General features: G+C 42.3%; 1 protein-coding gene across 1 annotated transcript; it reads right to left on the bottom strand.

Moving 5' to 3' along the window:
- Positions 1–2,191: 2,191 nt before the first annotated feature.
- Positions 2,192–13,033, bottom strand: slc45a3 (solute carrier family 45 member 3). The gene is made up of 7 exons (XM_080892347.1): positions 12,844–13,033; positions 11,830–12,071; positions 8,661–8,773; positions 7,736–8,205; positions 7,392–7,657; positions 5,855–6,124; positions 2,192–2,830 (listed from the first exon to the last, which is right to left on the bottom strand). The coding sequence occupies exons 1-7, from the start codon at positions 13,001–13,003 to the stop codon at positions 2,687–2,689; spliced, it is 1,665 nt and encodes a 554-aa protein (XP_080748473.1). The 5' UTR covers positions 13,004–13,033; the 3' UTR covers positions 2,192–2,686.
- Between the last annotated feature and the right edge of the window lie 11,788 nt (positions 13,034–24,821).

The raw sequence follows: 24,821 nt of genomic DNA, 5'->3' as shown, positions 1-24,821 counted from the left end.
GAAGAGGGATTTCCATCCACTACCAGTGTCCACTGATCACTCAGGTGACCCATTACATCTTAATATTCAAGTCTGTTAAAATATTCACAGCAGAAGTACACTATGACAGGCCTGTGTTGAACTGGGACTGTGTGTCAAACATAGATTTATATTCTGGTATGTTTTCAGTATTTAAGTTTGTGTGTCTTATGGCCATCATGCAAAAACTACAAGACCTACAGTTTCATGAAACTTGGTGGAACTTCTCCAGTTATAATGAGGATCTGGATCACTTCCCAAGTGGCCTTAGTTTTCTTTTATATTGAGTTCATTTGTCTGCTGTAAGACTGCAATCAACACTTTAAAGATAAATATATCATAAGATACTATTTTCTGTTTTCTTTAACAAAATTATTCATTGATGAAGTCTTTAATTATCAGAAAATAATCTGAAGACCAAATACACATACGCATTTTGAAACACTGACAGTTATTAGTAATATATAATACAATAAACATTATCAATTCAATTTTATTTATATGGAGCCAAATCACAGCTCAAGGTGCTTTATATTGTAAGGTAAAGACCCTACAATAACACAGAAAAGCACAACAATCAGATGGCCCCCTCTGAACAAGCACTTGGCAACGGTGGGAAGGAAAATCTCCTTTTTAACAGCAAGAAACCTCCAGCAGAACCAGAGTCAGTCGTCTACTGCGACTGGTTGGGAGTGAGGGGAGGAAGAGATTAATAATAACATCATAGTTCACGTTTTAAAAGAATTTTAAAGTCAAATGTGTTTGAGCAGTTCAAGCATCTCCTTGTGGAGATGTGAGAGAATCTCGGCACAAAGTGTTGACGTGCTGAGAATGATCTTCATGGTTTGGAGGAACTGATGAAACGCATCCTTCTCACTGCTAGGCAAAACCAAACTTCACACCTTGATTTATACTCCATCAACATGAAAGATAAGATAAGATAAGATAAGATAACCTTTATTAGTCCCACACGTGGGAAATTTGTTTTGTCACAGCAGGAAGTGGACAGTGCAAAAGTTATGAGGCAAAAATTAGAATACAACATGAAAGCTGTAATATTCCACAGTATTTTGAGGACATAAAACTTTTATTTAAAAAAAACTCTCAACATATCAAGATCACATTTGTTAATGCATGTACACTGTTAGAAGAATGAACATATAAAAGTTGACCTGCAAGAATACCTTCATGCATTTACACTTCATGCTGTGCAGCTTTTCTGTTGTGCAAAGGGGCCCTCTGGTGGTTTGGAAGGGCTACGGAACTCAGACAGAAGATGAATCTTTACACTAAACGTGACTAAAATGGGAAAATATTAAAGCCAGTAAAACAACACATTTATTCACATGTCATGGCTACATTTCAAAGTAAGACTTTTTAAACCTTCTACCATTCTTTAAACCTATAAGATTCAGAAAACAATTAGGACAACTTAAAAACAAAATCCCCCAAGCGAATTCCCAAATAACCTATAAACTTAGTGCAATTAAGTATCTCAAACAACTCAAACACATGTAAATATAAAAAGAAAAGAAAAATCTCAGTCAGAAGACCCCATCTCTAAATATATCCCAGAAGTATGACACATACAAAACATGTTTTGCGTCAATAACATTTCCAGCTGAGCATTTTTACACGCAGTTGTGTCATTTTCAAAACTATAACCTCCAATGGTGAAGAATTTATATATATATATATGGTGATTAGTACAGCTTTTCCAGCACGCCAGTCAAACACGTGGTGAACTGGGGAATCTGGGCTGCCTCCTGATTAATTGACAACAAATTACATGTCATGTCTACTTCAATAAATTAGGGCCTTATGGCTGAATACAAGATAATGACATGAATAAATACAAGGTACTGGCTCATTGTCCCTTTTAAAGGAATCCTTCAGCTGCACAATTTCCAGACAACTTTGATGAGAAAGATGACATCAGTGCAATATTTCAGCCTCCCTGGTTATACTGGATGCACACGTGGACTCAGAGTAGATAAGACTGCACAGATGTATTGTAAACTCAAGCTCAAGTCAATATTGATCTGTCCACACCCTCTTCTACAACAGAAGGACAGGGAGTGGAGAGTTCATTTTACCATACTATCTCAGCCCATCATGCGTAAGACTACAACCACTACGGCCGCAAACGGCTGGAACACACGGCTCAGAAGGAAGGTATTTTAAACATGCTTTCTAATCACTGGGTAATTAGGTTACATGCTAGCTGTAAATGAATCTCCATAGCAGCCAAGCTGAGCATATGGATGAGGAGACTGCAGCAGAATGCACCACACAAGGAGTGTCAAGGCTCCAGTGTTGTTTCTTAGCAACAGCACACGGCAGGATATCATTCCCTGTCGTTCCTTATCCAAGAATACAAAAAACAAAGTTATTTGATACAGTCTATTCTGTGTGCTGTGTCATTTCACTCACAATAAGAGTGACGGAAACACAGCATTCATGGACCTTATTGTATTAAAAAGACACTACATTTGGCATGTGGTATGATCTTAAAGTGGCAGCATGATTCTTCTGTGACTGCTTTATATCCTTGAATATCTATAAAAACCTGAAGAATGCTCTGTGTTCCCCCACACGAGAACACTCAGGATCCACTGTTTCCAGCACATGACTCTTGCGTCGGCTGATGTTCCTGATGGAGACTCGATCAACACTGGAGGTCAGCGTGGCTGTAGACAACTCTTCTGGCAAAGAGCAAAGCCAGCAGGCTGAAGCAGCAGGCGCAGGCCATGTACGCCCTCACGCTGTTAGTCAGCTGCACTATGGAACCGAGACACATGGCTGGCAGCAACTGCAGGTAAGCAGATGAAAAGAGCAGCATTTTAAATGCATGACCACAATTTAAAAAGCAGTCCTCTTGAGTTGTAAAATAGCCCATCTTCATCTCTCTGTTAACCGCAAAATTGTCTTAATTGCTTGACCTGATTAAACTGTCTAAAAGTATTTGCAGAGACATTATCAAAGAGAGGTACGGTATTCAGAGAATCCTGAATTCAAATCTATGGGAGGATTCTGCAGCAGCAAAGATGATGGTAAAAGTTTAACTTCCAGGGGGAAAGAAAGTTAAAAAAAAAACAAAAACCTTTTCACTTTTTAAAATCAGGTTTTACGTCCCGTGGAGCATTGAAGCATTGAAATGAAAGTTAAGATAATCTTTCAGCATGACTTCCAAAATAAGTGCCCAGGTGTCAGGGCTCTGTGATCCAGCATTTTGAGTTTGTTTTGTATTTTTGACTTCTTATGAGGTATTAGAGAAATGTTAAGTTCTAGTGTTTATAAAGTAGTTAGGTTTTAGTCTAGTTAATGTTATCACCCATGCTTCCTTTTTTAGGTGTCATTTCCTGTTCCTTCCTATGAAGGGCGGGTAGACCGGTAGTGAAATTGGACGGTCTAGCCTTCAGTTTTGCGTCACCGCTGTCTCGGTGGAGTTTAATAAACTATGGAAAGACTGCGGGGGCTGGCTGGGCTGCGCAATGAATCCTGGGATAGGTTGGGCCACGAAGGACACACCCGACCCATCCTTCAAATTCGGGAAAAAGGAGGACGCATTTGTCGGCTGCATTCGGAGGAGTCTGCGAATTTGGACAGCCTTCATCGCATCGCTGTGACGTAATCAGCCTACAAATGCGGCCTCAGGAGGATGCAGCCCATGAATTTGGACACCCCCATTGTAAAACTTTTAGTTATGTCCGTGCCCTCGTATGCCCTTGTGTTTCATGTCTGCATGTTCCATGTCCTATTGTCAAGCTCGTGTTGTCACAGTCTACGTCTCATCATGCTTCCTGTTTTATTTTGACAGTCTCTTGTTCCGTGTTCAGTGTGTTTGGTTTTGCTTCCCCTGTGGCGTCGTATTCATTTGTGTCAGCTGTGTTCCCCAGGCGTTTCCACTTCCCTCATTATGCTTCTGTGTATTTGAGTCCTCTGTCTCCCTTTGTTCATTGCTGGGTTGTCTGTTCATCTAACCTCATGCTACATGGATGTTTCTCTAGTCTTAGTTATCTCAGGTTCTGGTCATGTTCATGTTAGATTTATGATTATCGTTAGAATTCCATGTCCTGCGTTAGTTTTTCCCAGTTTTCTCAGTTTATCATTTAGTTTCTCACCCCTGCGCTTTTGTTTTGTGGTAGTTATCAGCCTAAATGAACGGCTCGCTTTTTGTTAAACTTTAGTCCTGTCCCTTGTGTATCTACTTTCGGGTCCACTCCTCAAACACACCAGCCATCCGGCAGCAGTGATGAGAATAACAGCGTTACAAGTAGCGGCGTTACTAACGGCGTTTCTTTTTGTCTATGTAAGCAATCTGCGCGCTACCGTGGACGGCAATCACTTTCTTGTAGACGATCACTTTTTGGCACAACACCAGAAGCAAAGGGGGCAAAACAATTGCATGAGTGCTGCTGTTTGACTGAGGAAGAATAAAGTAGTCGTGGTAAGCCAATCACATGACCACTTCAAGATGACAAAGCAACAAGGTGATATATACCAGTTTTTAAATTGTGTTGATAGGCCACGTAAAACCAGAGACATGATAAACAATATATACACTGCATTTTTTCCTCAATAGTTTCGTCACGTTTACTTTCTAAGGACAGCGCAGCGAGCACTCTCTGCTTATGAGCAAAAAATAAAAAAACAAAACAAAAAACAGCCCGTTCGTGTTGGTGGAAAAATGCACCATGTTGACCAATCAAAAAATAATATGGCAACATGACATTTGGATGTTTAGGAAGAGGGGGAAGTTTTAAGAGTGATGGAGAGAGAGAGAGAGACAGCAGAAAAAGAGAGAGAGCGAGTTTTAAGATGTGAGGGATTTGTGACGTTTAGCGTGTTTGGAGTGTGTAGTTAATGTGTTGTCTTGTGTAGTTAGTGTGTGAGTGTTGTGGATAGTTTTGTGTTGTGTGTCAGAACAATGAGGCGACTGCTGTCTCCAGGTGAAAAACAGGAGGAGTGAGAGGAGCAGCTGCTGTCAGGCCTGCAGGTATCAGGCTGTGATGTTCTCCTTTATAGTGGACAGAAATATTTGGAGTGGCACAAATAATTTGTGTGGCATCTTATTGAATGCAGAACAGCTGATTGTTCTGTAAATAGTTTGAAATGGTTATTAAAAAAGGGTAAAAGGCTTCAAATAACTTTGTTGTTTACAAAACTTGTGCATATGATTTTAAAATTGACAATTTATATTTGCATTTAAAGTTATGAAATATGATTCAATAAACATGTTTGTGGTTGTAACAGTAAAAAAATCACTTTTTCTACTCTGACTTTATGTTTTTTGTCTGATTTTAGATCAATTGTGGTAATACAGTCAAAATGAAAACATAACTGTAAATTCACACACGTGAGGTTGTGCTGAAAACAATGATACCAAACAAGCAAAGTAAAGAGTTTTTAAAGGTGAAATGTAGAGGAAACATCAAAAGTAGTTAAAAATGGCCAATTATACCCTGGACCCCAGAGGGTTAAACATTTTTTTAAGAAACACAATAGTTACTTTTCAAGTAATTAATTACTTTTAGAATCTTGTAACTCAGTTACTAGCTCAGTTACTTTTTTGAAGAAATAACTAGTAACTATAATTAATTACTTTTTCAAAGTAACTTGCCCAACACTGTCCGGCAGTGACACCAGGAGTATTTCAAGAAGCCAACCAAGCGGCGAGATTTGGTATAATTTAACTTGATTAACTCCAACTGATTAACTTAACTGATCAATAAATGCAATTAGCTGTTCAAAGAAGATCTGAATATACTTTATATCGCATGAAATGAGATCAGGTACACCACCAATTAATTCGGCTCCAATTGCCCACCCATACCTGGGAGAGAAGGTACGCGCCTTCCAGTATTGCCATGTCAAAGCCCATCCCTCTGTTTGAGACTTGTGTGGAGTCTGCTTCAGCTCTATCACCTCCAGCCACCAAAAGTGATAGATGTGGCGACTCAACAGAGGGCTCTGCCACAGGAGGTATCAGCCCCACAGCTTGGTGCTTAGCAGGTGGACCACATGAGGGAACAGGCTTAGCAAGTGTTGGGTCATTACTTTCAGTCCGGTCAAGAGGTCTGGGTCTGGATGACTTGAAGAAAATCTTAAAGAGAAAAAGTTACCAATTACATTCACTGTCATCACTAAACAATATCATCTGATGTAAGGGGGACTTGCTATGTTTCGTGATTTTACTTGGTATATGTATGTGTCTACTAATCAGAGCATAAGTCATTTAATAGTCTGAATATCAAAGTAAACTTGAGCAAGATACTAAAGCCTGGGTTGCCCCTGATGCATCCATCAGAGTAGTGTGTGTGTGACTGTTAGATTACCAGCACTTAGGCACAGGAAATGGTGCTTGTATGAATGCATGTGAAAATGGGTGAATGGGGCTAGTAGTAAGACAGCACTTTGAGTAGAAAACCACTATATAAATACTAGTCCATTTACCATTCTAGCAATGTCCAGCCTGCTAGATTTAATGACTGAATAATTGACCAGACTGAACAGTGTGATTAAAGGCTGCGAAAACCAATCAACAGCTGAAGGTGGGTTGCTGAGGACCGATTGCTGGCTCCAATTTGAAGCTATAAAAAAGAAAATGCTTTAAAATAGTTTTTGATGTGTCTCTTCCTTTGTAATAATTTGGAAAACAATTATTTATAATTGTATATTAATTGCAATTAAATAAATAATATAAATTATGGTGATTAGCCAGTTGTGATTTACATCCAGTAGTAACAGAAAGTTGGTGGTGAGGAATCGTTAACAGCAGGCAGGTAGCTTGTCTCATGCTAACTGTTAGCTGCTAACTTGACTTGCCTTGTGGTTTCTTAGTTGTTGTAACAATGGTAATTATGCCCCAAAGATGCCTGACCCCAAAAAGGTCAGGCATATACACCCATCAAGTGCTGAAGCAGCATCCACAACAAGTTCCTGTGATGCCATGCTATACAGTAAAAAGACAATACACCCTCTGTCAGTTCTACCGTTTAAGATTTAAAAGGATGCATTTTCTTTTCACCATGACTGTAAGTGGTTTAATTCTCAAAGGAAAATGCATGCAATGGTAAATTTAACAGAGCTGTTACGAGCTAAATGTAAGCTTTAATTATAAATGGCAGCCAAGCACCGAATGTAAAATTCTGGATCAGTGCTGATGTTAAAAAGAACAACCTGACTGAGAGCAGATATTCATATTCTTTCTTTTGATTTTGTTGCTTCTTATTTCCAACAGATAAATATTAATAGATTTTTTGTATCCTTTTCCTCACAAACACTGGACTTCCTGAATATTCATTCTTCATTCTTGCAGATTTCCCACTATATCAAACACAAGGCTGCACACTGTGTAAGTAAGAACTAACCTTTCTGTCTGAGTGATAGAGACACAGCAGTGTGTATGGCAGCACCTGCAGGACACAGAGCGTGTACCCCGTCACAGCAGCCATGACAGTGACCATCATCACACTGTCTGTGACACTCATGACGGTGGTGGCCAACAGCAGAAGAGCCACCCCACTAGTGTATACCACTTTGGCTCCCAGCAGAGCCACCCAGCGGTCCATTAGCGTAGAGCACAGCACCGACACTGCACACTGCAGGAAGAGAGCCAGACTGGCCATGCGCACACCTGGACAAGAATCAAGTGGTTTTAATGCAAAACATAATCTCACTGACTGACTTCAACGGTTGGAAGAACTTACCCTACCTTCATCATAGTGTTTCCTTTCCTGTGATTCTGGATCTGCACCCGGCACTCCCTGGTACAATCCCTCCCCCATAAAGTCAGCGAAGAAGAGCATGACACTCATCAGTGCCATCCAACTACACACCTCTGCCACAAAAAGTCTCCATATGACCTGTGGCACATGTGTGCACACCGCATACAAATGATGCAGCATTGAAAGACCCTCTGCTGCACGTCGACACAGCACATCACGTAAACAACGAGGCCGAAGTAGGAAGGGGAACGGGCAGCATCTGCTCCCCAAACTTTTTAAAGGGGGATGAACAAGAATCTTCCTCTCTCCTCTGACTCCTGCTTCCTCCTTGATGCAGGTTGTGGAGAGGAGGCAGCCAAAAAATAGGAGGGTGAGCAGGGTGTAAACAAAAGCCTCTTGCCCTCCCAAATATACTGCTATGGGCACCTGGCTCCAGTCCACGGAAGGAAGCAAAAACCTGGAAAAAATACATTTTAAATGTTGAAATATTAGGTCTTTTAGGCCTGTTCACTTACTTGGATGCTGTGACTGTATTGTGCCTGTTGGAGAATTTTTTTAAATCTTACTATTAATACAGCTGTACCATAGGTACAACAGCTAATATAATGATGTGTCTTTGTCCTGTCTTTCTCCCCTCACCCCCAACCGGTTGCAGCAGATGGCTGCCCGTCCCTGAATCTGCTTCTGCTGGAGGTTTCTTCCTGTTAAAAGGGAGTTTTTCCTTTCCACTTTCTCGCCAAAGTGCTCACTTATCGGGTTCATCTGAATTTTAGGGTTTTCTCTGTATTATGGTAGGGTCTTACCTTACAATATAAAGCACCTTGAGGTAACTTGGCACTGTATAAATATAACTGAACTGAAATGAAGTATGAGACACAACCAGTTAGGAAGAAAAGATAATAAGTGGCTTACCCCAAGCATCCCCCCAGGCTTGTCATCAGGGAATTAACTGAGAATGCTTTTCGGTTTTCTTCCTCCCCGGGGAACAGATCTGACAGCAGGGCAAGCAGTAGGGTGAGACAGGCCTGAGGAGAAACCTGAGAGTTAGCTGATACATGTAATTATGATACTCAACCAAAGACTTATTCTTTCAGAAATAAAAAATAATAATACAAGTGTTTAATTGCCAAAGTTATTAAGTGAACCAGGAAGGTCTAGATTTGATTTTAGGGGTACAAAAACTCACTCATAACTACATTAACTACAAATTTAGCCTCGGGACAGAGAATCTCATACAGTAAATTGATTAATTTAGCAATAAAATATTCTATCTTCTATATCTTCTTCTGACTGTACTGTATTTGCTGGATGACGTAGATTAGGTGTGTGTTCATGTGAATGTGTTATTGTACATGTTTGTGTGCCTACGTGTATGTGATGGCTGGAATGAAGAAAAACGAGTATTTCAGCATTCTGAAATACTCGTTTTTTTTGTGCAGTTGAAAACAGACATTCTGAGGCTACGTCCACATGTACCCGGGTATTTTTGAAAACGCTGATTTTTCTATGCGTTTGCACCTTCCGTCCACACGTAAACGGCGTTTTCGGTCACTGAAAACGGAGATTTTTAAAAACTCCGGCCTGGGTGGATATTTCTGAAAACTCCATTTTTGCATTTACGTGTGGACGAGAAAAACGGAGAAAACGCAGCGTCAAAGGTGTGCGCCTTTTTTGACGTCACACTGTGCGCCACGTTATTGTTTCGGTGAAATGAATTTCTACAATACTGTTACTGTTAACTGTACTCTCTGCAGTGTTTAAATGCTTACATATACACACAGTTACTGTCCCTCCACACATAAGACTCGGTTCTGCTTCTATGCCCCAGCCTTGTTTACTATTTCCCACCGAGGCTTCTAGACTTCTGATTGGCCAACATTTCTGCACGGTCAGTGTTGGGAAGGTTACTTTTAAAATGTATTCCATTACAGAATACATGCCCCAAAATGTATTCTGTAACGTATTCCGTTACGTTACTCAATGACAGTAACGTATTCTGCATACTTTGGATTACTTAATATATTATCATGCTTTTTACAACAACGTGAATGTACTATTGCTGTGTGATTTATTACTATTACTGAAGGTCCGCGACTCCGAACTGTAGTAAAGGGACCTCTGACTAATACGGCGGGGTCCCTGTCGGCTCGTAGCCGAAAAATAGCTTTACTTTGTTGTGTGGGTCAACTCTGCTTGCCAGAGACGGAGAGAGGCGTTGAAAGACTGCTCCAACGGAACTTGTTAATTTCGGAGGAAAACACGAACACGGTGTACAGTCGAGTCTTAATAGCTTACTTACAACTGGGCTCGTCAGGCACTCTTCTTGGCTGCAGTGGTTATTATTATATTTACATGCTTCCAGCTCCGGTTTTTCCTCGATGACAACTCGTACCTTTCCACTTCCCTTTTTCTCCCTCCTCGCGCTCACAGACACATAACGTGTATGGCAGTCCATTCTCCCTGCAACACGGACTACACTGCCCATGATGCTACATTCTTTAGAGCTATGCTTGTAGCATTCTGCCTGTTAGCTTAGCACAACAACAACAACAACGAAAAGGCGCTCTCTCACCCAGGAAACACACAGTCGCAGAGAGAGAGAGAGCGTCGCCTTGTAACCATGGCAACCGTAACGCTGGCGCCTGGAACAACAGAACGTAGCTGTCAAACAAACCCAAACAGTCCTGACCCGCGACAAAGTGAAACAGGAAAGTACCGCAGTGCAATCCATTTATTTCAACAAAGTAACTGTATTCTGAATGCCACCTTTTTAAACGGTAACTGTAACGGAATACAGTTACTCATGTTTTGTATTTTAAATACGTAACGGCGGTACATGTATTCCGTTACTCCCCAACACTGTGCACGGTTAGGAATCTAGCGCCACCTGCTGCTTTGGCATGTTCCTAGCAGCATTTTCCTTCATTTCTATGTTTACGTGTGGACAGGATTATTTTTTAAAACGAAAACAGAAAATCTCCGTTTTCAAAAATACCCGTGTACGTGTGGACGTAGCCTCAGGGTGCAGATATTAATAATGTCCAGCCTAACAGCCCCAGGTTAGTGGCTCAGAGTTTTACTGCTCCATGAGCATTTTTATTGGCCTGTGGGAAAAAGCTAGTATTTTCTTTTTTTAAAAAATACTAATATAATTTTATGAATATATTTCATGTTATTTCACTTTAAATCTGAAAAACAATGTTATGAAAGTGTTGAAATAAATGGTAAATGGTAAATGGCCTGTATTTATATAGCGCTTTACTAGTCCCTAAGGACCCCAAAGCGCTTTACATATCCAGTCATCCATCCACCCATTCACGCACTGGTGATGGCAAGCTACATTGTAGCCACAGCCACCCTGGGGCGCACTGAAATAGTGTATGATCTAGTACCCATGCCCCACTTTAGATTCGCCCCTGCTTGCTGCAGGTATCAAAGGATGGCTGCTGCCAACCTTCAGCATGCTGCCTGATTTAAACATGGTTTAAGTTAACCTCTTAAGCCCCAACGCCCCCTGATACTGAGGCAAAAGGCAGGAGATCAGGTAGGCTTGGGGCTTAAGAGGTTAACAGTCCATCTACATATTTTATTACAACAGCTGTAGCTTCCCTTTTCAGTGTAAAACAAACAGCGGTGGATTGAGCAGCTACAAAGTTTACTTTTCTTCACGTCAGTGCTTGTTAAACAGGTTCTGAAGGACTGCCGCTAGCTTTTTCCCAGTAAAGGTTTTAATGGTGATTACAGGAACAAGCACTGCTGCTTTAAACAATATAAAAACATTTTCTTTCTCTACCCCTTAGCTCACTGACTTGCTAATGGCTCCACCTCTTTGCTCTTCGTGGGGTGAGTGTGTAAACAGACTCCAGATCCACGAAGCATCAAAGCAAAGAACTGATGTCAAGGATTTTTAAAAAAAGGACACGAGACTGTGCTCTATCCATGTTGGTTACCACTGGACCCCTGGAAGAGATCCCTGTTAATCCCTCATCTAGTTCCCAAGAAGCACGAGAATAAGAATTAATAGTATAACTGAGTATATAATTTTTATTTTTGTACAACTTTACTTGTAAAGTTTACTCACCTGTGCGCAGAACTCGACAAGGCACACAGCTGCAGCCTGCATGCCGGCTTGCACCCAGTGAGGGTGCTGTGGTGAAATCAGTAGAGTCAGCCGCCTGGCTTGGGGAATTATTTGCAGGCCTAGCAAAACTCCCAGGCTCAGGATCCAGATAAAGGGCGTGCGTCGACCGAAGCGCCCTCTCCAAGAATCACTAGCTGAGCCGATCATGGGTATAAAGATCAAGCCCAAAACTGGAGTCACAGCTGGTAAAAAGAAAGACCCTGTTAACCTTCTTAGTGGTCTTTAAAGCTCAATCATTTACCAGGGAAGTATCAGATGGGATCTAGTCATTATTTTTTATGGTATAATGCACTTAAACTTCTGTTGTAGTCGTACTTTATCTGCACTGACGACATTACAGTTACCAACAGTCTGGGAAAGGTTTACAGCCCGCCCAGTGACAGTTAGCTAGCAAGAAAGACATTATTTACATTTTTCCGCTTAACTTAGGACTTAGGTGTATCCATTTGTTAGCTTAATAAATATTAGCTTTCTGCTATCTTGCTAATGAATAGCCACAGTACTCGGGGTCCTCCAGTGTTATTGCTTTTCTTGTTTTTGATCAAACTGCATGCTGTCAGTTTTAAAACCAGAGACGACCATTATTATCAGGCAACCAATATGGCAACTGTGAAAAACCTCAATGTAAGGCTTAAAAACAAGACTTGACAAAGCAACAAGTGATGTCACAGTTGCTACGCCCATCTTTGATTCTGTCCATGGATCAAAGTCGTTATTGAAACTAAGCTACCTAAGATCCGCTAGTTTTAAAAACATATGAAAACTATTGATAATGAAAAATCATTATATAATGACAAAACTAAATGAAGCTATTTGAATACATTTCCTAGTTAGTAGTTGTAGACATGCACTGTCAGCACTGGTGCTTCAAACTACAAACAGATGTTTCAAACACACAAACGGAACATCTATAAAATTGTAATGCTCATGTGATTTTTTTTCCCCTCCACTTACCAAGCATCATAGTCATGTAGCGTTCCTCCATGCCGGCCTGTAGCAGTAGAGGTGGGATGTAGACAGTCCCGGCAGCCATGCACACCTCCAGGCCACATGATAAAGTGTTCACCAGCAACAACTTCCACATCTGACACTGAAACCACTTTTTCACAACCATCTTGGCTCTTCAATTTTTTATTTAGAGACTTATTTGAATGTACAAATGTCTTTAGTCCTGATATGAAATATTAAGTTAATGTAAAGACAACTATTAAACAAAAGGGTTTCCCAGAGGGGTTTTGGCTGGTCATCAGTTTTGGACAGCTTCCTTGTCATGATGTGCTTTGTGAATGAAGCGGTCATCAGAGAACAGCAAAGACAACTTTCTTAAGTTTCCTTTTTATTTGAGGTTCCATTAGCGCCCCAGCAGAGGCCGGCATCTTCACCTGCCAGTGTGGTGTCTTCCTGCATAATTCAAAGAAAGCACAGCAAAGCCTGAAAAAATCGTTGTAAAATCTGGAAAAAGATTACCTTCTATATCTAAATGTGAAATGGGGAAAAGTCATTTTGTTCAATCTATTAGCAAAACCTCAACTCCCATTTTAGCCATTCACCAACTCACATCAATCTACTGAGTCATTTTCTGTTGGGCAGACCATCACTGTGAACTAAAACTAAACTTAGAATTAAAGAAACACTGAAGAAAAAGTACATAAAAACTAGACTTTTGAACAAGATGGAAACTGACTGAAACAATACTGTGCATCAAGGTATTTATAGATAACTAAAAACTAAAACTACACGTGAAAAACTTTTTAGTTAACTAAAATAAAAAAAAATAGACTTAAAAAAACCTCTAACTCTAAAAACTAATAGGAACAATTTCGTGAATTTCGAAAACGGAGTAAAATAAAAACATGGAGGTGACATGCTTAGTTTTACTACCTGTATGTATCTGTATGTTAAAAAATGTAATACAACTTGTTTTTTTCTGTCACGCACATTAATAAAGGATATTTGTCATTTTAATGAGAAATCTTGTGCTTAGTGGCAATTAAAATCATTTTAACTGGTTCAGTATTTATTCCTGATAGATCTTTCTGACTTCCTTTCATTTTTTAGGAAGTATCATCACTGCTTAGAAATCTATAAACATTGCCATAAATGTGGTTTCAGTGTGTTTCTTGCTGTCTAGTGTCATTTACACTATTGTCTATAGATTTCAGTGAAGGTGTAAACATGACTGTAAAATCATCTGGTTTTGAGGACTTTTGAGGCTATAGTCTGAGCTCGTCCTATCCATAAGTGACATGTCCCTTCCCACACACCTTAGAAGCGCTTTGTTGTTTCTTAGGAAAATGAATAGTACCTTTAGGCGTTAGACGTAGAGAGGTATAGAATGTAAGGTGTGTCAGGGATATAGATGATTATTATGGTTTTAAGTGTTGCTATAAGTACACCTTATGGCTCTTTGAATTCTCACAATGTTAAAGATCCTGAGAATGAACGACAAAGAAAACTGCATAATTTGTTAATATGTAACAGTCTGTTTCTTTGTGGTATGTATGCCTCCTGCTTACTGTAAGCTATTGCACATAATTCATTCATTTCCTAATGATTTCATCTGGCACACTGTGTGCGTGCATGTGTGTTATTCACTCACTTGTTAAACCAGAAGCTCCTCTTTCTCTGAGACACACTCTAAAACATTAAGCAATAAACCACTAGCATTTTTATTTCCACTTGCCTCATCAAAGTCCTTTGATCTCTCTTCGAGCAGCAAAAGTTGTTTGAAAAGTCAGCAGTGGCTACTGGTTTTCTTCCTTTAAAGTTCAGTAGCCCGTGGTGTATACAGCTGTGTATGTGCCGCAAATGACAACAAAGGTGAGATTATTACTCACGTCACGCTTTCTGTTAAGGATGTGGGCGGGATTACAGGTAGTGCTGACATTCCTATGTTGGGTTTGTTTTTACATGTGTTCATATGATTTGCTCAGCTACTGTTGATTTGTAAAGGCTGACACTTGTTGGGGCTACATTTGGAACAACTGAAAAATGTGTTCATTGAATTATTTTTTAAACTATTACTAACTTACTTTGAAACTCAGCACTCAGTAATCTATAGTGCATTTTCTTTTGTCACTTCCTGTAACTGTAGCGTAAGCCCGATGCAAATTATTGCATTATGCTCTGACTGGTTCAACAGTAAATATGAATAAATAAAACGGTCATTGTTTTTCGTGCTAGCCAATCAATCCAAACTCCTTATTTTTATGTCTTTTCTTTTTGTATTTATTTCTCTGTCATCACATCTTCCTCTTGGGTTAAGAGTTTTGGTTTCATCCTCGACAGCACTCTCTCCTTAAAGGCACACAGAAATAATATCACAGGGTCTTCTTATTTTAATCTTAGTAATTTTAACCGCCTTCGCCCTTCACTCACTCCAAACAGTACCACCATACCTGTCGCTGCTCTTGTCACATCTTGTTTTGGATTGCTGTAATTCTCTTCTCTATGGTAAATCATCCATAAACTGCAGTTAGTTCAAAATATTGATATTATATCCAGAATTGGATCCACTGAACAAATAACACCTGCTCTTAAACAGCTCCATCGGCTTCCAGCTCACCTAAGAGTGAATTTCCTACTTCTTACTTTCAAAGTGCTTCATAACCTCGCTCCTCCATATTTATCTGATCTTCTCCATGCGTACCCTCCCTGCTCTTCTTCAGCTTCCCTTCTGTCTGTTACACCTGCTTGCCTCACTACCATGGGGCTCAGAGCCTTTAGCTTGAGCGTCGAGTCCTTGGAATGCACTTCCACCAGATCTGCCAACTACAAACTCTCTGGTTTAAAATTACATCTTAAAACCGATCTATTCAGAATTGCATACCCTTTATTATGACTTGGTCTTATTGTGTTTTTTACCTCGATTAACTTTTATAGTTGTTTTTTATTTGTTTATCTTATGTTTTTATTTTGTTGTACTAATGTAAGTTGACCGTGAAGTTCTTTAAAGGTGCCTATAAATAGAATGTATTATTAGTAGTAGTAGTAATTATTTTTGCGTAAATGGCATAGCCCTTCTTTACGTTGGTACACACCTTAGCAACAGTTTCTTGATTCTTAGGAAAATGAGCAGTACCTTTGGGCTAGCAACAGTTCTTCATGCTAGTCGTGAAATGATGTCATACAGCTGAACAGGAAAATGCTAATAATGGCTGCTCTACAGAAGTGCCATTGGTATACTGCAGAGGTGGAAATGTTGGAGGTAATTGTGCTATACTTGTTCAATATAACAAAATATTATTTTAGCGTGGTACACCCTGCGACAGCCTGGCGACCTGTCCAGGGTGTACCCCGCCTCTCGCCCTATGACAGCTGGGATAGGCTCCAGCGCCCCCCGCGACCCTAAAAAGGATAAGCGGACGCGAATGGATGGATGGATGGATTATTTTAGTCTGAAATAACTATGGCTAACTTGTCACATTAGTGTCTTGTTGCTATTACAAGAGGACAGGCCTGGACTGGTTATGCGGCATGTGGGGGATTTTCCCAGTGGGTCGACGTACTATGGAGTGGATGGAATGATCGAAGGGCCACTGCGCACCCACCCTTTGAGCACTGACAGGATCCATTTGTGCACTGAGAAATGCTCGAACCTATACATAGGAAACAGTCACTCCACAAACCCACGGCACAACATAGGAGAACCGGCACAACAAGACGAGACTCAGTGAGGAGGAGGAGTAATGTGCTTAGTAAAAAAAAATTTATTTTATTTTAGATTACTCTATTATTTCTAGTGTCCCTTATTATTGTTTTTGCTAGCTGAGCCTGTAAAGCACTTTGGTCATTTATAGTTTTTAAATGTGCTATTATGGAGGCATGTGACACATGAAATAAGGGGCTCTAGTTTTACACTCCAACTTTATTCACCTCCAAACATGAACTGAGCATATTGCGCCCAAACACAGCAGAACCCTTCCTCCCAGCTTGGGTGTGAGTGGAGCCCTCTAGTGGGTCGCCACACTATTCAAATAAAGTTGAAGTTGAAATGAGGGAAAGAAAAAAAGGAAACTGTGGTTCAATTCAGTGAACGCACGCTTCAGAGTACGCATTTTGAGACCTATTACGTCACAGCGACGCAACGATCTGTCCCAATCTGAAGTGTACTCCAAATGCGGTCTCCAAATGCGGTCTCCAAATCCATCCATCCATCCATCCATCTTCATCCGCTTTATCCGAGGCCGGGTCGCGGGGGCAGCAGCCTAAGCAAAGAGGCTCAGACCTCCCTCTCCCCAGCCACCTCCTCCAGCTTCTCCCGGGGAACACCAAGGCGTTCCCAGGCCAGCCGAGAGATATAATCTCTCCAGCGTGTCCTGGGTCTGCCCCGAGGCCTCCTCCCAGTGGGACATGCCTAGAACACCTCACCCAGGAGGCGCCCAGGGGGCACCCTTGTCAGATGCCCGAACCACCTCAGCTGGCTCCTTTTGATGTGGAGCAGCAGCGGCTCTACTCTGAGTCCCTCCCGGATGGCCAAACTTCTCACCCTATCTCTAAGGGAGAGGCCAGCCACTCTTCGGAGGAAGCTCATTTCTGCCGCTTGTATCCGCGATCTCGTTCTTTCGGTCACTACCCACAGCTCGTGGCCATAGGTGAGGGTAGGGACGTAGATCGACCGGTAAATTGAGAGCTTCGCTTTTACACTCAGCTCCCTCTTCACCACGATGGACCGGTGCAGCGTCTGCATTACTGCAGCTGCAGCCCCAATCCGTCTGTCGATCTCCGGCTCCCTTCTCCCATCACTCGCGAACAAGACCCTGAGATACTTGAACTCCTCCACTTGGGGCAGGAACTCATCCCCGACCCGGAGGGGGCACTCCACCCTTTTCCGGCTGAGAACCATGGCCTCAGATTTGGAGGTGCTGATCCTCATTCCCGCTGCTTCACACTCGGCTGCGAACCGTTCCAGTGCGAGCTGGAGGCCCTCACCCGATGAAGCCAACAGAACCACATCATCTGCAAAAATCAGAGATGAGATTCTGAGGCCACCAAAGCGAAAGCCCTCCGCCACTTGGCTGCGCCTAGAAATCCTGTCCATAAAAATTATGAACAGAACCGGAGACAAAGGGCAGCCCTGGCGGAGCCCATCACCCACCGGGAACGAGTCCGACTTATTGCCGGCAATGCGAACCAAGCTCTTGCAATGGTTGTATAGGGATCGAATGGCCCGTAGCAATGGGCCAGACACCCCATACTCCCGCAACACCTCCCACAGGACACCCCGAGGGACACGGTCGAATGCCTTCTCCAAGTCCACAAAACACATGTAGACTGGTTGGGCAAACTCCCATGCACCCTCAAGTATCCTGGAGAGGATAAAGAGCTGATCCAGTGTTCCGCGACCAGGACGAAAACCACATTGTTCCTCCTGTATCCGAGGTTCGACTAACGGACGAACTCTCCTTTTCAGCACCCTGGCATAGACTTTCCCAGGGAGGCTGAGGAGTGTGATCCCCCTGTAGTTGGAACACACCCTCCGGTCCCCCTTCTTAAAGATGGGGACCACCACCCTGGTCTGCCAGTCCACGGGTACTGCCCCTGATCTCCACGCAACATTGCAGAGGCGTGTCAACCAGGACAGCCCTACAACGTCCAGAGCCTTCAGGAACTCGGGGCGGACCTCATCAACACCAGTGGCTCTGCCACCAAGGAGTTGTTTAACTGCCTCAGTGACCTCGCCCCCGGAAATTGGCGGGTCATTCCCCTCATCCCCAGACTCTGCTTCCTCCTCGGAAGACGTGTCAGTGGGATTAAGGAGGTCCTCGAAGTATTCCTTCCACCGCCTGACAATTTTCTCAGTCGACGTCAGCAGCGCTCCGCCAGCACTATACACAGTGCAGGTAGAGCACCGCTTTCCCCTCCCGAGACACCTGACGGTTTGCCAGAATCTCTTCGAGGCAGTCCGAAAGTCTTTTTCCATGGCCTCTCCGAACTCCTCCCACACCCGAGTTTTTGCTTCAGCCACTGCCCGAGCCGCATTCCGCTTGGCCTGTCGATACCTGTCGGCTGCCTCCGGAGTCCCACGGGCTAACCAAGCCCGATAGGACTCCTTCTTCAGCCTGGTGGCTCCCTTCACCTCTGGTGTCCACCATTTGGTTCGGGGATTACCACCACGGCAGGCACCAACCACCTTGCGGCCGCAGCTCAATGCAGCAGCTTCGGCAATGGAGACGCTGAACATGGTCCATTCGGACTCAATGTTCCCAGTCTCCCTCGGAATGCGTTGAAGATCTCGCGGACTGGGGCCTCTGCTAGACGTTCCCAGCACACCCTCACTACGCGTTTAGGTGCTCCAGGTCTGTCCAGCGTCCTCCCCCGCCACCTGATCCAACTCACCACCAGGTGGTGATCAGTTGACAGCTCAGCCCCTCTCTTTACCCGAGTGTCCAGAACATATGGTCGCAGGTCTGGTGATACGATTACAAAATCGATCATCGACCTACGGCCTAGAGCGTCCTGGTGCCACGTGCACTTATGGACACTTATGTTCGAACAGGGTGTTCGTTATGGCCAAACTGTGATTAGCACAGAAGTCCAATAACAAAGCACCGCTCGGGTTCAGATCAGGGAGGCCGTTCCTCCCAATCATGCCCCTCCAGGTCTCGCTGTCATTACCCACGTGAGCATTGAAGTCTCCCAGCAGGACAACAGAGTCTCCAGGTGGAGCACCTTCCAGCACCCCCCCCCCCCAGGGACTCTAAGAAGGCTGGGTACTCCGAACTGCCACTCGGGGCATAAGCGCAGATGACAGTCAGGACCCGTTCCCCAACCCTAAGGCGCAGGGAACAAACCCTCTCATCCACCGGGAAAAACCCCAACGTACCGGCAGCAAGCCGAGGGGATATTAGAATACCCTCCCCAGCCCGCCGCCTCTTAACAGGGGCAACTCCAGACTGAGACAGAGTCCAGCCCCTCTCCAGGAGACTGGTTCCAGAGCCCAAGCCATGTGTAGAGGTGAGCCCGACTATATCTAGCCGGTACCTCTCAACCTCACGCACTAACTCAGGCTCCTTCCCCACCAGAGAGGTGACATTCCATGTCCCTATTGCCAGTCTTGGCAGCCGGGGGGTCAGTCCGGGTCTCCAAATCGATTTCCCTAAATTTGAAGTGTGGTCCGGTGTACACTTCGTGGTCCCATATATCCCACAATTCATAGCGCGGCGGTGGGTGTGGATAATTTTGCCAAAAAATACGGCAAACGGCTGAAGCGGAGCGGCCAAAGAGTAAACTTTTAAAAGTAAGTACTGAATATTATGTCACTTATTTATGTGCAAATGTTTAATAATGAACAACATTAAAACATGACTGTTGGCCACATGTCGGCAAAGTTATGTGACATTAGTGATATTTGAACTAACTTGGTTTTAAAGCCTTCACTTTAAAATATACGCCGTTCGATAGTCGACCTTAATCTTACAGAGAATGTGATGATTCTATGGATAATTAAAGTCAGTCATATATCCACAAACACAACAAGCTGAAAGTCAGTGATGCTGCTCGGTTTGCAGTCCTGAATATCGCGGCACAAGCAGGATTCACTGCACTGTTAATGTTAGCTATGTTACATTGCTGCCTCTGTTCGGTGGTGTCGAGCCAAACGGACTTTAACGTGTGTTTGAACGAGCTGACGGTTCACTCGTTAAGCTGAAAGAAAGATGCTTTAATCACACACATGTGTCCACTGCACCATCTGGGAACTCTTCTTGTTTAGCACTCGTAATAACACAAACACTAAATCCTCCTTCTCTTGAGCTGTTTTGTAGAAGTGTCTACACCTGAGACTGTCACCTGTCTGTCTGTCCTGCACTCTCTGTTTCTTTCTCTCTGATTGTGTAATAAAAGTATGAACATGTGTTTATAAGTTACACTTGTGTTTGAATCCTGCAGCTTATTACACATTTGATTTCCATGTGTGACAACTGCAAGTGTCCAGAGTGAGGACAGACTGAGGGACCCACTGCTGCACATCAGCTGAATCAGTCTTATTAGGTAATGTTTAAATAATTTTATCATTCCAGTGTTTTCAGTGTGGGAGAAAGTACTCAGGGCCTTCAAGTTACACACTATGAAAGGCAGCAACAAGTTTAATGTTCAGAAACCTAAAGTATGTATCAGCAGCAGAATGGAGCTAAAAATAAATGTTTGTTCCAGTTCTATGAAGCTTTGAGTATTTTGGATTAGTAGCACTGCTGTGTTTGTTGCATCATATTGCTGTAATTGCTTATATGCTTTATATATTCTGAGCTAAGTTGATCAATAGTGTAACATCATATTCTATAAGGATGTTATGTGTTTGTAGACTTTCTGCCCAGTTTGACCCATTTAGCAGAAGTCAGCCTGTTTAAGGCTCTGATATCTATTCTGTATGACTTAAAGCAGTTATGACATGGTCTGATTTTCTCACCCAATAAAGGAATATTTAATATATCGGTCTACTCTTCATTCTATCAGACACAGTTATCACAGCTCGTACGTTTTCTTTTTACACATATATGTAAGCATTGAGCCAAATTAAATAATGCCAACAAATTAAACAAACAATATTTGTCTCTTATATATGATACATCTATATATACACTGTCATAGATGCTTGTCTTTGAGTGATAATTTAAGGTGATAGGAAATATAAATAACAGCAACTTGAATCTTTGACACAAAGTTCAAGTTCACTGGATTGGGACACATGCAGCTAAAACTTTGTGGGAAATGTGAAATTGACCACGATGAATCCGCAGCTTTATTAAACCCGTACATTTATAAGAGAATTTTTTGGAACAATATATGCAGATGATCGTGGGCTCAGAGGGCCTCACAGCCCTATTTCAAAGGCTTCGAAACAATTCAAAATAAACATTTGGAGAACATGTTCAACGTATCGAGAGGAGGTTGCCAAACAGGTATTACCAGCCCCTTTCGTTGTCATTCAAGCGGATGATACAATACACAATTTGTTCATTGCGATCGGCACTGCTTAAACCTCATGCGGCAGCTTGTATGCTCAGGAAGACTCTGACTTGACTTTCAAATTCGCTCATTACTCAGACATAAAAGGAAGGAGACTGATCCAGGATGGGACAGTGAAGTCTATGACATGTCTTTACATCTGGAGGAGGACGTGTTTCTACAGTTTTTGAAGTTTTTCTACAAGCTGATGCAGACCATCATCTGTGCAGTGCAGTACTACTTCAACAACAGAAGACAACTGAGAGAAAGAAGGGGAAAGAGAAGACACAGTAGCATGGAAGAGGAAGAGCATCGTGTCTAAATGACAAAAACAATGCTGCTGCTTTAATGAAGGAGACAGGTAACACTGTGGTTGTGCAGATACAAGAGAGATTCTGGAAAAATGGTCACCTTATTGCTGCACAACATCTGGACTTTGTCCCATGATTTCCCAGTGCTGCACTTGAATGCCCAATCAAAATATGGCCAACTGCAAATAAAGGGTAGGTAGAAACCGAACTGAAATTAATGTACAGTCACCTCCCGTTAGCCTCGAGTCAGTTTTGATCCACCCTCTGCCTGCCACATTCCTGTTTTCAAACACTAAAGCCCCTTTTCCATTAGTACCTACTCGGATCGATTCGGCACGGGTCGCTACGGTTTTAAGGGTTTTCCGTTAGGTCATAGTACCATAGTACCAGGTACTTTTCTAGTACCTGCTCGGCCGGGGTCCCAAGTGATTCAAGCAGGTACTAAAATGTGACATTGGCAGACTGCATGCCACAGGTTGGCTGGTCAGTAGCATCACTCGATGAGTCACAAGAGCCTCTCATTCACAAAACTCAAACCTGTCACTTTTGAAATCCAGCAATGGCTGCAAAAAACGATATCATGGTCCTAGAGTCTGACGAAAAGCCACAGACCGAGCAGCAGGTACATTTCTGCTTCGACGTCCATCTTTGTTGTAGCGTTGTAGCGTTCGTGTGCCATATTAATTACGTTGCGGGACCCACAGATGGGTTGCTATGACGACAATGACGCACATTAGGTAGTACTGAATTGTAATTGAAAAAAAACCCCAAAATGTGCAGGAGGGGCTTATGATATCTACTAATGCTAGCAAGCTTCAGCCATAAAGCAGCAACACCCCAAACGCAGTGGGGAGGTCAGGTCCAAGTTTAAGGGAATTGACTCACTTTTGTAGTCAGCCTCAAGTGGGCATTAGAGGAACTCTAACTGTTGGTTTTCTGTTTTTGTGTTTTTAATGTCGGCTTCATTCTTCAGATTTCCGCTTGGCTGACAGTTACTAAAAACTCTCCCTATCCCACACATAAACCCTGTAATAAACACAACTGTACACAATTACAAATGTAAAATTCATAAGCTTTTGATTCGCTGGTCAATGCAGCTTTTAAACCTTTTTGATAATTCCCCACGTTTTTAGCATTTAAAGTCAGTGACTGCAGCAGAGGTGTCAGCTTATTACAGCTTAGCAAAAAACTGAAAAACCAGTCGACTACTTATTTTTTTGTTTTTTCCTGACGTTGATAGGCAGAACTTCAGTTTTCAGGAGTGAATAAAATGCTGTTTTCTTTAACTGCCATTTTTAATGATAGCTTTATGACCTTTATATCTGTTTGAACTTTATACCAGTGTAACAGCATGGATATGTGGAAGTAAAAAACTCTATTGTGCAGAGGTGTGGACTCGAGTCACATGACTTGGACTCGAGTCAGACTCGAGTCATTAATTTTATGACTTTAGACTTGACTTGAAAAAATGTTCTAAGACTTGTGACTTGACTTGGACTTTTACACCAATGACTTGGGACTTGAATTGGACTTGAACCGGTTTACTTGAAAAGACTTGATATTTTACCCCAAATATAAAATTTAACATGCATATTATATAGAGATTGAAAATGTGACGTCATTCACGGGTAGAACCGCAAAGGATTCTGGGAACTCGTGGCAAGCGGTACTAGCGCACGCAGGCTTTCAATTAAAATCAGTTATACAGCGATAAAAAGAAACACAAAAATGTCAAGAAGCCGTTGTATTATTAACTGCAATAGCCGGTCGAATGACAGCCACGGGAAGCCGACGAGTAAAGAGATCGGTTGTTATCGGATTATGTCGTTGAAGAGAAATTGTTCGAGCCATGTTTCCGAAGTAACAAAGAGGCGACTGGATTGCAGCCATTCAAAGACCAAATATAACGTCCCAGAACACTCCAGCTCACAGGTTAGTCTGCTCCAAGCATTTACGCAAAGGTCAGTCTGCTGTTGTAGTTAATGCGTCATTTTTCTTAACATAATTGGTGATATAGGTTACAAGCAAGTCTGGCGCTGAACAGAAATTGTCGCGCTATGCTCCTTTATTTATTGCGCATAAATAGTGAATTGTCCTGACACAATATTGCGTTTCGCTTCTGTTATTATGGTACACTGACAAAAACATATACTTTTATTCACAGGATAAAACAGGTTTTTTGTATCACTAATTGCCCAGTACGATTACAGCATACAGTATTATTGTCACTGCTACATTTCTGTGATGGGTACCAGAAATTATTTCCACTACTACCCATCCCACTACTACCCACTACTACTACTACCCATCCGTCGGTAAACTGTACCTGGGCTTGTTGCAGTGACCTGAAGTTACTAAACTTCATGATCGTATGCGCTCACTCCAAGAACCGTATAATTATAAATATAAATATAAATATGCTAAGATGAGATAGCTGACTTCATCTAACTAGCAAATGTTGTCCAGGCTACGTTGGTGATGCAGTTTTTTTTAATGTGTATGATATTTTTGTCATGCGATTTCAAAGCCGGTCCTACAACCGCATCCAAGAATAACATGCAGCTTATCTCAGAACTGTCGGTGAAAATTATTCTTGGAGCTAGGTTTAATTGAGCTGCATTTTAAAGAGGTGCAATGTCACAATTTGTGTATATTTTCTAAGTTCACTATTTTGTC

This window comes from Rhamphochromis sp. 'chilingali', assembly GCF_963969265.1.
Source record: "Rhamphochromis sp. 'chilingali' genome assembly, chromosome: 9".
NCBI classification, from domain to species: domain Eukaryota; kingdom Metazoa; phylum Chordata; class Actinopteri; order Cichliformes; family Cichlidae; genus Rhamphochromis; species Rhamphochromis sp. 'chilingali'.
Note: the sequence above shows the minus strand (reverse complement) of the source record. Positions and strands in the feature narration are given on the sequence as shown.

Excerpts from the sequence above, each read along its gene's own strand:
- slc45a3 (XM_080892347.1), bottom strand. The coding sequence starts at position 13,003 with ATGGTTGTGAAAAAGTGGTTTCAGTGTCAGATGTGGAAGTTGTTGCTG. Across the intron at positions 6,125-7,391 it reads TCTATCACTCAGACAGAAAG|ATTTTCTTCAAGTCATCCAG; the intron begins GTTAGTTCTTAC and ends TTTCTCTTTAAG. Across the intron at positions 2,831-5,854 it reads GCGCGTACCTTCTCTCCCAG|TTGCTGCCAGCCATGTGTCT; the intron begins GTATGGGTGGGC and ends GCTTACCTGCAG.